General features: G+C 44.4%; 1 protein-coding gene across 1 annotated transcript in view; it reads right to left on the bottom strand.

Annotated features, from left to right (window-relative positions):
* Positions 1-14,989, bottom strand: part of COL23A1 (collagen type XXIII alpha 1 chain) — a 327,013-nt gene that overhangs the window by 90,842 nt on the left and 221,182 nt on the right. Inside the window, exon 3 of the mRNA XM_054037338.1 lies at positions 8,766-8,810. Coding sequence (XP_053893313.1) covers positions 8,766-8,810 — 45 coding nt within the window. The remainder of the gene's footprint in view (positions 1-8,765; positions 8,811-14,989) is intronic.

The following is a 14,989-nucleotide window of genomic DNA, read 5'->3' as shown; positions in this document are numbered from 1 at the left end:
TAATGTGGGAGTGCTCGTCTCTAGCATGTGGGCCTTGGATAAGGCACGGAGCTGGCAACAGCAAGTGGCAATGCTGTAGAGCTAAAAGTCTGTGGAATGTTCAGTTGCCACTGTGGAGTTCTCTGCTCTCATCTCTGGTGTCTGTAGTAGGAGGCCAGGTCTACACTACAGCCTTCCGCTGGCATAGCTATGTCAACTCACGGGGGTGAAGCGCTGTGTGGACCCCTGTCCGACACAGCTGTGCCGGCAAAAGCCCCTAGCGTAGATGCCGTTATGCTGGCACAGCCGCGCTTCTGATGGTATTGCTTATTTCAGTTAGGGGTAGGACTGCGCTGGTTTTGCTGGGATAAGCTGCGTCCCCACTAGGAGTGCGTTGTTGCTATAGTACATCAGTATACCTATTCCAGCCAAGCGCTCCTAACGTAGACCTGGCCGATGGAAGGGAGCTACTGATGCATAGCAACTTACGAGGCACAAATTCCACCACCTCTGACCATTTGTGCAGCACATTTCACCTACTGATCTCCATGCTTCACTGAACATTCTCCTGGCTCCCCCTCCTGCCCCTAACCACTGGGTCATGCTGCTGCTGCTAACTTATGTTGCCATGAGAGGGGAACATGCCGTGAGCCAAGTACAGGGCAAGGTAACTGAAAACAAAAGAAAAAGACTCCTCTAGACTTCAATGGGCTTTAGATCAGACCCACAGAACTCAGGTCTCAAATGGTGATGGTGGCAGCGGGGAACACGGCATCTCCTGCTGCATAACCATCTCCACCATGCAGCTGCCTACTCCAGACCAATTTCTGCAGCATTCCCACACTCCCCTCCCCTCAGCACTGTGCAGCAGAGGTGAACATTTGGGCTGTGGACCAATGGCATCCATGTTCCACTCTTGTTTGAGAGGGTTTTTACACTGTTTTTGGGCCTCTTCATGCTCCATTTCCTACATGATCAAAACCAGAAATGGATTCAATGCAAAAAAATGTGGGAGAAATTAAAATAGAAAAAAAAAAAAGCAGCTTACTGGAAACTCAATTGTAAATGAAAAGCATATTTCTGTTTCTTTTTATGAGTCTTTTCAAGCTCTCAATTTTTTTTAAAACTTACTTTAAAACATCTAAGTGTTTAAAAATGAAACAATAAAAACCAAGTAATTGTGCAGAATTAGGATCCAAACCAACTATTTATTACGGCACGGAGTACATACTGCCAGGAACTGGCCTGTTAGCATCAATAGGCCAGCTCAATGTATTCAGCAGAAGACCTGGTAGCATCTGGGTCTGAACATGGTGAGTTCATTGTGAGTTGTGAATGCTGTAGGTTATATATTAGAAGGGCATACATCCAAAGTTTCATTTGTTACGGGGGCAACTTGGCCTGTCTCCGGATCACGACCATTGTCTTTACCTTAGGATATGTACATGGCTGTTATTGTACGTTCACAGGTTTAAATTCTTATGAGCAGATCCTAAGCTGTTATACATTCGTAGCTACATTGAACTTACTGGACCTAAGCCAATTTACCAGCAGAGAATCTGGCTCTTAATGTAAACCTGATTTATTAACTAATTTCAACCAATTTTCCCATGCAAGGCCCCTTTTCATCTTAATGAACAACAACTTAAGTGACGTGGTCAAGACATTTTAATATGGGATTGCAATGACATACCTAATTTCCTTAGGTTTTGTTGTCTTTTTGCCTTAATTCAGATACCGTGTCCCTCAAATATATGCAAGCAACTATGACATCTGATGTGCCACATGCTCTTATAAAATGCCTCAACCTTGGTCATGAGGCTCAATCGAATTGAATGGATCGCTGTAGATCATCTTTTGCAACATGCAGCTCAGGGCAGTAGAACTTTGATGTCCTGATTGATATCAGAATTATGTTAAACTTTTACTGATAAAGAACAGAATTTGGCTAGGAATTTTCATTAATACTAAAAGTTATAGGAGTCCCTCAAGCGATTTATGAATAAATCAAATTTGATTTAAAAAAAAATATTGTCCAAGAACTACATCATTTCTGACTTGCTCAATGTTTTTCACAGACCGGTCATGAGACACTTGTCTGCTACAGATGAAAGTCATTTTTTTTTTAACAAGGCAATAAGCAAAGAAGTTAGTGATGTGCCAAGGGGCTCTCTATCCTTCCCTTAGATGTGGGCACACTGCATGAGGCCTTCTCCCTTTTGAGAAATTTGTCAAAATTATGAATAATAAAGTTGACCAGTGAAAATTATTTTCAATGTTCTACAGACAGACTGAAATCAGTTGGAAATTATTATTATTATTATTATTACAAGTAAAAATTGGAAACAGCCTTTGTAAATTTGGGATTCCATAACAAATTACTTCAGAGGCATATTTCATAAAGGGAAATAGGAAGACAAAATAACCTACGGAACAAAATCTGAGCCATGTCTGACAGATACCCCATTAACAAACAGTGTTGGCAGGATGGCATTCTTATTTATAACCTGCAGCATTTATTACTTCTAGATTTAAACAACTCCTATAATTATGACTTTACCTTTAATAGCCAGAGCTCTAAATGCATATAACAGTATTTGAAAATGCTCACAGGCTCCCAAAGGTGGATGTGTTGGAGGAAAAAGAAGTCAGATTAGTTAGCTAACAATCCAGCTTTAGTTATTTAATATTAATACATATTTAGATTGTGGTAGTGCCCAAAGGCTTACCAGGATGGGGCTCTGTGGTGCCAGGCACGATACAAACATATGGTAAGTGACAGCCCCAGGCCCAAAGAACTTACAATCTTTTGCTTTCATTATTTTTGGAATATAGCTCATTCCAAACATGCTGTGCTTCTCTCGTCGACAGAATTTCTGCCATTTGCGGAGGTCAGAACAGAGCATCTTCACCAGACGCACTGCAGCACTGTACGTAAAGATGTGGCCGTAATCAGTTAGACCTTATCTACACTGGGAAAATGTTTAATGTTTGAAAACATATTAACATGATGTTAACAAGATTTTGCCCTTAGTGTGGAAAAGGACAGTTATATTTAAAAAATATATTAGCTAGCTATAGAGGATAACCATGAACAAGCGAACACATTTTTTAAATATCACTTTTCCTTGTCTATACCAGGGTGCCGAGTTGTGTTAGCTAAAACATGTCAGCTAACACATTTTCTAACAGGATGCGTTTTCCCTCTGTAGAAATTGCTTTGATGGCAACACCTTGGATGAGTTCTTTAGCTTAGATCCTATTTAACTGGTGCTATCTACATTGGTTTCTTCCCCGTGCAGATGAGAAGCCACCTGTGTTGCAGATGAATCAGCTGAGTCAGCCCTCCTGCAATGCCTTGTATATAGAAAATTATCCTAAAGCCTCCTAGTCCCCAGTGCTGAGCACTGTGGGATAAATGCTTCAGAAAGCTCTTGGACAGCCATGTACCTGTAGTACGCTCTACAGAAACATACTGTAGCCGTTCTGTCCAGAACAGTTTTGGCTGCCTGAACACGTCAAACGGTTGCAAAGATAAGCGAGACCCACAAGCCAGTCAATATTCATGTAGTGGCTTTCTTGCTTTCTGTAGACACACCTGAAAGGTGAGGCTAGGATGGTGCTTCCCAAGTGAGACTGATTAGTTGTTTAAAGTATCTTGGTCCCATAGTAGCAACATTAAGATACACTGATTTTTTTTAAAAAGCAGCCTCTTCCAGAAAGCTGTAACCTGAATGCCCATTACAAAGGTGATTCCTTCTTTGTATATAGCTTTGAGACATATGTGCAATTCATGGCATTGGCTGCTCCTCTGTCAGAGACATGGAAATAATTAAATAAGAGCCAGATGACTGCAGGAGTAAATAAAATGGGTCAGAGAGAGTCAATGACTCAATAAATCTGTGGACTGTTTAACTGTACTGACACTGACAAAAATGCTTTCCAAATCTATGCATTGTTCCTGTTTAAACCTGAAGGTCGGTGAAGACCATTAGAAGAAATCTGGGCTGTAGCCAGGGGTGTAAAAGGCAAGAAGGGTTTGGGGGACTCAAGCAACCCCCAAATTCACATTTGCTTTGCATGTTCCATAGACATTTTCACAACACTCAGACCATGTACAAACGTGCCTGTGCATTTACTTTTGAAGTGTACAGTCCTGGCTCCGTCCTAACACACTTATGTCCTGACCAGGCCAAAGGACAAGAGCAGGCACATGCAATGGAACTCACAGGGAGAGAGTTTCAAACTGCCCCAGTGCAAGGAGAGAGTTTCAAACTGCCCCAGTGCAAGGAGAGAGTTTCAAACTGCCCCAGTGCAGGGCTTCAGATGGGTTTATGGGGAAGTTTCTTTCCACTAAAGGCTGCCTCTGCACTGAAAATTTACAGCACTTATCCCACTGATAGCCTAACATGGTCCAGTACTGGCAGGCAGGCAGGCCTATGTATGTGGGGTGGGGAGGGGGCAGCTCTGGAAGGCTGTATCAATTCCAGAAGTGAGCAGCTGCAGCAAGACCAGGAGCCAGGAATTCCCCTCCTATTCCTCCCTTCATGGGTAGAAACAATTTCTCTTTTTGTCCCCAATCAGTAAGAGCAGAGGCGGAGGGGAAGGTGATAATCCCTTTGGAATGTGGTATTTAGCACCTATCTGGTTTGGTAAGAATTGCTGAATTCCAAGCAGATTAGCAGAGTGAACCCATTTACGTTTGTCTGCACTAGCACTTTTACCCAGTGTTGGTCTAGCACTAGGCAATTTCACCATGAGTAGCAATAGTGGAATTGCTAGCATGCCCAGAATATCAGCAGTTTTACCACCTAACTTTGGTTTGCATTTGGCCCAATGGCGCCACAGTTCAGACATGTCCTTTAAGTACTTTAGTTTTTCTAAAGAAATTTTAAATTAATTTTGAAATAGTATTTTATCCACCCCATAAACAATGCCCATCATCAGTTGTCTTCAGTGTGCTTCAAGAGTGACAAACTCTCTGTAAATTCCTATTCATTTATAGCTGTCTAGTTAATTTTTATACTGTCCAAATCTAAACAGAAAAGAAATGGAATTCAGTCGTGTTTTAAATCAAGAAGTGGGTGTGGTTGGAGGAACCAGGCTGATCTCTCCAACATCACTGTGGAAAAGCTGCTCGATTTTAAAACAAATTTATTGAATGCCTCATATGTATTAGAAAGCTTTAACATTATAATTTTAACAGCTGCCAGAGAAAGGCCTCCCCCAGGGCAAGCCTGAATCAGTGCTGAGCCTTCTGGCACTAAGACAGTATTTGTCTGGAGGCTGTGAAGTTGTAACCACATAGAGTCTCCAGGGAGGGATGCTATCATGCTAGGCAAACAAAATTTTATTCCCATTTATCAGCTGTGGTGAAAGAACAAGGACCTGGTTTATGTGTGGTAAGATTCTGAAACAAATATATAAATATATGTTCAAGCTATCTATGAAAACAAACTTTTGGCAGCTATGCCAAAACCAATACGCAGAGGGAAGTCTGCTCTTTGCCTTTCTTTATATCTGTAATACAGCATGACAATTCTCAGGGGCTTCATTACATAGGCTGTGTGTAACCACTTTGCTGTATCTAGTGTATTGCGTTGTGTGCTTTTGTTCAGTCTCAGAGTAAGGCATAGTTTAACCATCTACCACAAGTGTGCGCCCTAGGAGCCTCCCTGCCAAAAATAACTACAGTTTCTCCTTGGTTTCTCTCCTCAATTACTGAAAAATCTAAAGAGACATACTTGAGTCTCATTAATTCTTTATAATTCCTCTGCTGGTTGTCCGCTGATCCCAGGGCAGTTTTCTGTTCCTTAAGAGGAAGGATATTCTTGTGGTTAATGCACTGAACTGGAACTCAGGAGACCTCAGTTCAAGTCCCTGCTCTGCCACAGACTTCTGTATCACAGTGGGCAAGTCACTTAGTCTCTCTGTGCCTCTGTTCCCCATCTGTAAATTAGAGATAATAGCACTTCCTTTCTCTCACTCTTGGTGCTGTATATGTAAAATGTAAGCAGCTTTTTGGGGCAAGGTTGGTCTCTTACCGTGCCTGTACAGTGCCTAGCACAATGAGGCCCCGATCTCACATTGGGACCCTAGATGCTATTTTAATACTATTGCTACTAGCATCACAATAATCTTATTTTCAGGCAGTTCACGTGAAATATTAAAATGTAGTTTGAGTACGAATTCTCACAGGTTGTCATCCTGAGCCTCAGCGTTGTCTTTAAAATGTCTGATGACTAAATAGATGGACAATGTCGTAAGAGAAAATTCAATAAACTGATGTATTTAAACACTATTCATTGTTTGAATGTTGCAGTTAGCACTTGGTTGAATCTTATAGTCAACCAATAACTTTATGGAGCAGAGTGCAACATTAAGAAATCAAAGCCACATGACAGGATACTCCACCTCGACAGTTGGGCTTAGTCAAGCAGAACAGGATTCACTGTAGCAGACTGGATCGCTGTCCCATGAAGTCCAATATCCTTTTGCTGGTTGCAACAATCCCTGATGTTTACCTGGCCCAGTATGTGACGCTCTCTAGCCAACAAGCGAAGGAAATTATTTCCTGACCTCTATGGCAATCAGTTCTATGGCCTGAAGTGCATCATTTACCTCGCTCCACCTCCTCCTAACTGTAAATACTGATGGTCATAAAATTATCCAGCCCATTCTGAAAATTCAGCTAAAGTATTTGATTATATGTTCTCCTGCCGCACTGAGTTCCACAGGCTGACACCATGCTGCACTTTTACGGATACAAAATTTACCTACCCTTAATTCCATCATGTGTGTTCTAGAAGTTCATAACTGAGTATTTACATCGGTTTGGGATATGAACAGCTTGGGCTTATAGCAGGGGTGGGCAAACTGTTTTGGGCCGAGGGCCACATCTGGGTGGGGAAATTGTAAGCAGGGCAGGGGATTGGGGTGTAGGAGGGATTGGGGTGTGGGAGGGAGGGACTCAGGGCGAGGGAGGGGTGTATGAGGGGGCTCAGGGAAGGGAGTTGGGGTGCAGGAGGCGTGCGGGATGCAGCAGGGGGCTGAGGGCAGGGGATTAGGATTCAGGACGGGTGTGGGGTGTACGAGGGGGCCGAGGGCAGGGGATTAGGGTGCAGGACGGGTGTGGGGTGTAAGAGGGGGCTCAGGGCAGGGGATTAGGGTGCAGGATGGGTGTGGGATGTACGAGGGGGCTCTGGGCAGGGAATTGGGGTGCAGAAGGGGTGCGAGGTGCAGGCAGGGGCCTTAGGGCAGGGAGTTGTGGGGTGGGGTGCAGGCGGGGTTCGGGTTCCGGCCTGGCGCCGCTTACCTAAAGCAGCTCTGGGGTGGCAGCGGTGCGTGCCGGGGCAGGCTCCCTGCATGCCTGCCCTGTCCCTGGCCCCGCACCGCTCCAGGAAGCGCTGTAGCCCCTTGAGGGGCCCACAGGGCTCCGCGCGCTACCCTTGCCACACCTCCAGGTACCTCCCCCTGAAGCTCCCATTGGCTGTAGTTCCCCGTTCCCGGCCAGTGGGAGCTGCGGAGGGCTGTGCCTGGAGGCAAGGGCAACGTACAAAGCCCTCTGCTCCTCCTCCGGGGGGGCCGCAGGGATGTGGAGCCAGCCACTTCCGAGAGTGGCACAAGGCCTATGGTGCCATGGCTGGCGGTGCCACGGGTCGGATCCAAAGCCCTGATGGGCCGGATCCGGCCCACAGTTTGCCCACCCCTGTCTTATAGCAACAGATGTTGGACCATCTGAGAATATTTTCGGCTTGCCCTTGAAATGAAACTATATCCAAGGCACAGCAAACAGAAGCCCCGTTGCTAATTAAAAATACATATTTACAGCGCCACATTTGCTTAGACCAAATTAGAAGGGCACTGTTAAGGTTGGGAGGCCAAAAATTTCATCCTCCTTTAATTTATATAAATGTTCCCAAACTCCATGTAGTTCTTTAGATAGCTTTTTACCTTCCCAAACCAAGTACGTTCCACTCTACTTCCGTAGTACCTTCTAGCTTCAAAGCATAGAGCAAACAATACCCTTTTGAAGCTGATAAAGAAGCAGCATTAGCCCCATTTCACTAGAGAGGCAGAAAAACAAAGTCTTCACAAGGAAGACAGGTGTGTTCTTATCTCGAGTTAGCTAAAACATGGTGATTAACAAAAGTGGAAATCCTAGCGAAGGACGAGGAAGTTTATAGTTTTTACATGAGTTAGCTAGCTGAGGTAAAGGCTATGGGTGAACATGAATCTCAAGAATTTGTGCCCAAGACCAACACAACAAGTTAGGCTTAGAATTCACTCATCCCTGACTCCCAGTCTGTGAACATTTTAATAGACCACACAAGGTGTATAATGTATAAGTAATCCTAAAATAACAAGCCAGTGTATGGTTCCCGAGACACTGTACATGTGCCTTTTATATTTCTCTCTGTATTATTACCTGCTATGACTGTTCACATGCCTACCTCCCTTCTCCCTGTCCTATCTTTCTTTGAAAAAGAATGGGGCACACATGGCAAAAGGAAAAAAAGCAGCAGACTAATAAATTACACACAGACAGACACACACGTGTGTAATCAATGTGGCAGTGCCCCTTTAAGTCACTGCGGCTAGGTCAGACTAGAGCTGAAGGGTTTTAACATCAGTAGATAACCTATTGTGCATGGGAGATCATTGGACTTCTTCGTTTCACAGGTCAATTAGATAAAAGTGGCTAGTATCTTTATCAAGCAGTTCAAGTACTATTCCAGTTATCACTTGGGTGCACCACACTCCACAGGAGGAAACATGAGGCTTACCAGGTTCTCCTCGTCGACCCGGCTTTCCCCGCCTTCCTGGAGGGCCTGTGGAAATGAGAGAAAAGAGCTATTTATTACATGGAAATCACTGTCAGAGGAAATGAACCTCACAGGCAACAGGACCAGGAGAGAATATGCAACAAGCCATTCCTTTTAAAGTCAAAGCTTCCTCACATCTGCGCCATCCTCCCCTATGAATCAACTGAAAAACAGTAGGCCCTAAAGACACATTTTAGTATGTCCAGTATCGCAAAAAACTGTTTTGGAGAAAATGCCTCTCTTTGCTGATTCATTGCTACAGCACATGAAGGGAATGCTCTCCCCTTTACCATTCCATTTGGAGGGGAGTTCTCTGCGACGTTACACCCCATATTCTTCATAGAAATATGGCTATGATATGAACATGGTATAACTAAGATATACTTTATGCAAGATGGGTCTTGTAAGAGGACAGTGCAACCCTGAAACAATCAGTCCCCCTTACCATTTTGAGGCTCCCGTGGGATATGCGTGCTCTGTTTCGGACGGGAAAATTATGCTATTGTGTGTAGACCCTATGTGTTTTCTACTCCTTAAGTGCAGGGGGAATCATTACTCTGTCTGGTATAAACAATGCTGCCTCTGTTAAATGTTGCATTTTGCCTATACAGCTGCATCAACCTTGAGACCTCAGCCGTACCCCTTTTCGCCTGCTCAGAGACTGCAAAGACTCAAGAAGAGACCGCGAAAAAGCAAAGAAGACATGCTGCAAGAAGTGATGCGGCAATCTATTAAAGAGAATGAGAAAGCACAGGACTGGAGGGCGAGAGAAAGCAGGATCTGCCAGGAAAACGCAGCGCACCGGCGGCAAAGCACCGCGCACCGGCGGCAAAGCACTGATAGGGTGATAAGCATCCTGGAGCACCAAGCAGACGATATCCAGGAGCTGTAGCCCTCCCCCCCCAGCCCTTGTCCCAAAACTCTGTCCGTTGTGCCCCACTGTCACCTCCAACCCACTTTCCCCAACTTCCGTGTTCTTCACGCCACCCGCTGCCTCCAACACCAGTATCTTCACCACCCAGCCCTGAAAACCATGACCCTTACCCTCTGCACTCAACCCCCATCACCATGTAGTATAGCTGTCCTGAAGTGCAGCACTCACTGCACAGCACACCAGACAGGACATACGCGAATCTGTGATTGTACCGTTCCCCACTCCACTCCCTTGTTTCTTTTCAATAAATATTTTTTTTTCTTTTCAAGAAATGGATTCTTTGGCTTTGAAAACATTCTTTATTATTGCATAAAGTAAAAGACTCCTTAGCCCAGGAAATAAGGCACTGCAAGTCTGCTTGTCTGCTAAGCAGACACTGATTCCTAAAGATTGGAACTACTGTACTTCACTCCCGTGCAGGGCACCAGATATCACTGCTGGTTTTCAGCCCCAGATTGCTCCCTCAAGGCATCCCTAATCCTTGCAGCCCCGCGCTGGGCCCCTGTAATAGCCCTGCTCTCTGGCTATGCAAATTCAGCCTCCAGGTGTTGAACCTTGGAGGTCCATGCCTGAGTGAAGCTTTCACCCTTCCCTTCACAAATATTATGGAGGGCACAACACGCGGATATAACCGTGGGGATGCTGTTTTCGGCCAAGTCCAGCTTCCCATACAGAGATCGCCAGCGGCCCTTTAAAGGGCCAAAGGCACACTCCACAGTCATTCGGCACCAGCTCAGCCTGTAGTTGAACCATTCCTTGCTGCTGTCAAGGCTCCCTGTGTAGGGTTTCATGAGCCACGGCATTAACGGGTAAGTGGGATCTCCAAGGATCACAATGGGCATTTCAACTTCCCCTACCGTGATCTTCCGCTCTGGGAAAAAAGTCCCGGCCTGCATCTTCCTGAACAGCCAAGTGTTCCGAAAGATGCGTGCGTCATGCACCTTTCCGGGTCAGCCTGTGTTAATGTCAATGAAACGCCCACAGTGATCCACAAGTGCCCGGAGAACCATCGAGAAATACCCCTTCCGATTAACGTACTTGGATCCTAGGTGGGGTGGTGCCAGAATAGGAATGTGCGTCCCATCTATCGCCCCTCCACAGTTAGGGAACCCCATTTGTGCAAAGCCATCCACTATTTCCTGCACGTTACCCAGAGTCACAGTTCTTCTGAGTAGGATGCGATTAACGGCCTTGCAAACTTGCATCAACACAATTCCAAGGGTCGACTTTCCCACTCCAAACTGGTTTGCGACCGACCGGTAGCTGTTTGGAGTTGCCAGCTTCCAGATTGCAATAGCCACCCGCTTCTCCACTGGCAGGACAGCTCTCAATCTCATGTCCTTGTGCCGCAGGCTGGGGGCAAGCTCCTCACACAGTCCCATGAAAGTGGCTTTTCTCATCCGAAAGTTCTGCAGCCACTGCTCATCATCCCAGACTTCCATGACGACGTGATCCCACCACTCGGTGCTTGTTTCCCAAGCCCAAAAGCGGCGTTCCACGGTGCTAAGCATGTCCGTGAATGCCACAAGCAATTTCGTGTTGTACGCATTACGCGGCTCGATAGCATCGTTGGACTCCTCACCCTCACTTTGGATCTTAAGGAATAGTTCAACAGCCAAATGTGATGTGCTGGCGAGACTCATCAGCATACGCCTCAGCAGTTCGGACTCCATTTCCCGCAGACAGATCGCGCTGCACAGAAACCGTTGAAAGATGGCGCCAAAGGTGGACGGAAACAAAGGGATTTCTGGGATGCGAAGCGATGCATCACGGGGCATTGGGACAGGACCCAGAATCCCCTGCACCCACGCCCCCTTCCCACAACCCATGGCTCCAGAATGGGAAAAGGTGCTCTGTGGGATAGCTGCCCATAATGCACCGCTCCCAATAGCACCGCAATTGCCGCAAATGTGGCTAGGACAGTGCGCTGGGCAGCTATCAGTGTGGACAGACTGCAGCGCTTTCCCTACTCAGCTGCACGAAGTCAGGTTTAACTCACAGCGCTGTACATCTGCAAGTGTAGCCAAGGCCTGTGTCTCCAGCGGGGTGTGGCCCTGCCTGTGTGTGTGCTGCAAGAGGCCAGAAAGCCTAATCCAGCAAAGCAGGGAGAGGGAACCCAGGCTGGTTGGACAGGAGAGGCTCAGTTAAACCCCAGCACATCAGGTGGCATCCCGGATGGAGAGGTGGGGTGTCCAACCTGTCGCATTCTCATTATTTAATATTTTGCAATCGCCCTGTTGGAATAAAGCAGCCATTTTTCTGAGCTGGCAATTCCCATGATCCTTGAGACATGTGAATTGCATGATGAGGTCAAAAGAAAACACATGTTTGCAGTTGGTTGTCGACCCTTAGCAGGCTGGTTCTGGAGGAGTTCTCACTGTCTGATACGGACAATGAAAAATAAAAATCAAGAAACGGCATTGCTCATTTTCATCAGGAAAACCCCAGTGTTTCCCAACTATGCGGCTATTCTATTTCCAGCCCTGCCTACTGTTGTTTGATGGGGAGAGAGAAAATGGAACGGAGTCATTAAATATTCCTGCCCCTTTTACAAAGAACTCACAATTTGCATGAACGATTCCTTTTCTTAATAAGTAATGGAGTCCCTAGCCAAGCTCTGGAGTTCCCCTTCTCAGTGCTAATACACTTTTAGGCATAGTCTCCAAACATTTTATTTGCAAGCCTCCCATTGACACAAACGTACATTCCAGAGGCAAACTGAAAGGAGGATATTACTCTTCAGTGTTGTTTAGTATCAAGAAATTGAATTCCATTTACAAAGAAAGGATTTTTAATTTCTACCCCTCATTCTTGTGATCTGCAAATCTTTTTGTTTTAGGTTCCAGAGGTTTGCTAGCCAAAGGAAAAAAAAAAAAAAAAAACACATTAGCTAAATGGTCATAGTTTTAATTCACTGCAGTATGTGGTCTCATAGTTTTTACTCCAAAAGATGACAAATTTCAAAATTTTCTAACATATTTTCTAACAAAATTTTACTGAACTTACACCCAAATACCCGCATTTAAAAGGGTGTGGGAAGTACAAGACAGTGGAGAACTTTAGACCTTTTTCTGTACTCTGAAAGAATCTGTCTCTGACATTGATCTAAAAGGAACTTTCCTTAGTAAACAGAAAACATTGCCCAGATTTTCAGAAATGTTTCACGGCACCTAGTCCAAGTTTGAAGTGAACCTAGGCAGGGTCTTGGCTTAATTTGGAAACCATGGATGGATTATAGGTTCTGCTTGGTTTCAACCCATAGCAGACCTTTAGTTGCGTTTTGCTTTGAGTCTTTGGGTCTGATTGAATCCAAAACCAAGAAGGTTCACACAAAATGTTATGACCCAAAACTGCTCAGTTTTGCAGAGCTGTGGTCTCAAAAACTCTGTTGTATAACTTGAATAGCCAATAGATATCAGCTGAGCAAGCATCACAGATCCCTTCTACCCTGACTTCTGCCCATGAACCATGAACTTTCCCCCAAGGAATGAGAAGGTAAATTGGTCTTTATGCTGAAACAGCTTGCTAAAACTGCACTGCAGTTTTCTTATGCTGATTACCGGACAGTGGACTTATGTTGCAAAATTCTCCTTCCTTCTAAGTGAAGCCATATGAAACAATCCACTTTACTTGGCGTGCTGAACCAATCAGTTGGTTCAGGCTATCCTCTGAGATGACTCACTTTAACTTAAAAAGGACTGACTAATAAAGACAACTTGAAGAATGGCTAGAGACCCTGGGATGGTGGGCAGGAAGGGGGAATAAAAGGATTTAACTAGTTCAAGCTAAAAGAGACGAACAGAAGAGAATGGAAAGTCCTAAATCATCTCTCTAAGTGGAACTGGCATAGTGATATAAAATCTATTTCCAAAGTAGAATACAAACTATGTAATTGCATCTGCAAAGAAACAGGGTCCAAGGCAAGTTCACTAACTATACAATTATGATTATTTATTAAGTGGTAATGTACGCCACCCTTCCCCCCTCCCCCACCATGGTTTTGTGAATCTAGCCACTTGCTTTTGTGTAAAAAAAAAAAAAAAATTGTTACAATGGCCTGGGAACTAATGTTTCAGTTTTGGTTTGAACAAAATGTTTTTGTTTGTTTGTTTATTTTAACAATTTTTTCTATTCACAAAAAATTCTGAAAATTTTCATTTGCAGCATGATCTGACCCAGTTTTATTTTCGTGTTTTAGAAATTCCAGTGAACTGAAAAAAATCAGCTATTTGCCCAACTCTACTCACAGAGCAATGAATAATGAATGTGCCTCAAGTGCAGGTCAGTTCTTGGAATATGATATTTTGCTTGGAAGACAGACAAAATGAATGCCTCTCCATCTAATTGTGCCCTATTCGTTTTGAACCATACAGCAGCAAAAATTAGACTAAAGTTCAAGGGCCCCAGGGCTGAAAGTTCTCCCACAACTAAGACTACCATTCATGTCAAAGGGGAGTTTTGCCTGCATATGACTGCACTATCACACACTTGATCATGTAGTGATACATCCTGTTCACCTTACTTTTGCAGAACTCCAATTTACTTTTTTTTTTTTTAGACAAGGATAAGGTGGGCAGAAGTTTACCCATAAAGTATCAGTGACAAATGCCAATTATACCTTATCACAAGAACAGGAATGTGCACAGGAGACAAAGGTCAAGGAACCAGATTTGATTTGATTACGAGGGGGAAAGAGTCAACCACATGTGGCACAATGGGACCTGCTTTCCTGGTATGGAGAGAATTATGGCAGTTCATTGAGCGGGTCTGGCACCGCATTGCCCTATTTGCAACTCCCTTGGGCAGACTAGCTCAACTAGCCATAATTTACTGAACTGCTGGAAAACGTATGGCTTGAAACTTTCCCAATATTTTACAGTTCATTAGGAGTTCTAAAACAGTGTTGATTTCCATGTTTCATTTACTAGCCCACTGTTAGACAATATAAATGACCACTACACAATATAACAACTAGTCTGTTCTATGCTGCAGTGTGAACTTTTTACCTTGTTACTGAATGGCATTATTTCATTGTGCATATCAGCTATTCCTTGTAATGTTTCCAGACAGCAATATTTTTCATGCTCTTTTCTTGTATTCCAGTTACTAAACTTGCAGTCTTACTAGAAAGCTACTAATGGTTCGTTATTGTCAGTGCTCACGTCTCATGTGCTGGAATAAGACTGTTTAGTTTGAATGTGACACGATGTTTAGAAATAGACTGCTTTATGCTTTGTATTTATTCTCCTCT

The sequence above is a fragment of the Malaclemys terrapin genome, chromosome 8, assembly GCF_027887155.1.
Source record: "Malaclemys terrapin pileata isolate rMalTer1 chromosome 8, rMalTer1.hap1, whole genome shotgun sequence".
NCBI lineage: Eukaryota > Metazoa > Chordata > Testudines > Emydidae > Malaclemys > Malaclemys terrapin.
This window is presented reverse-complemented; position numbering and strand designations above follow the sequence as displayed.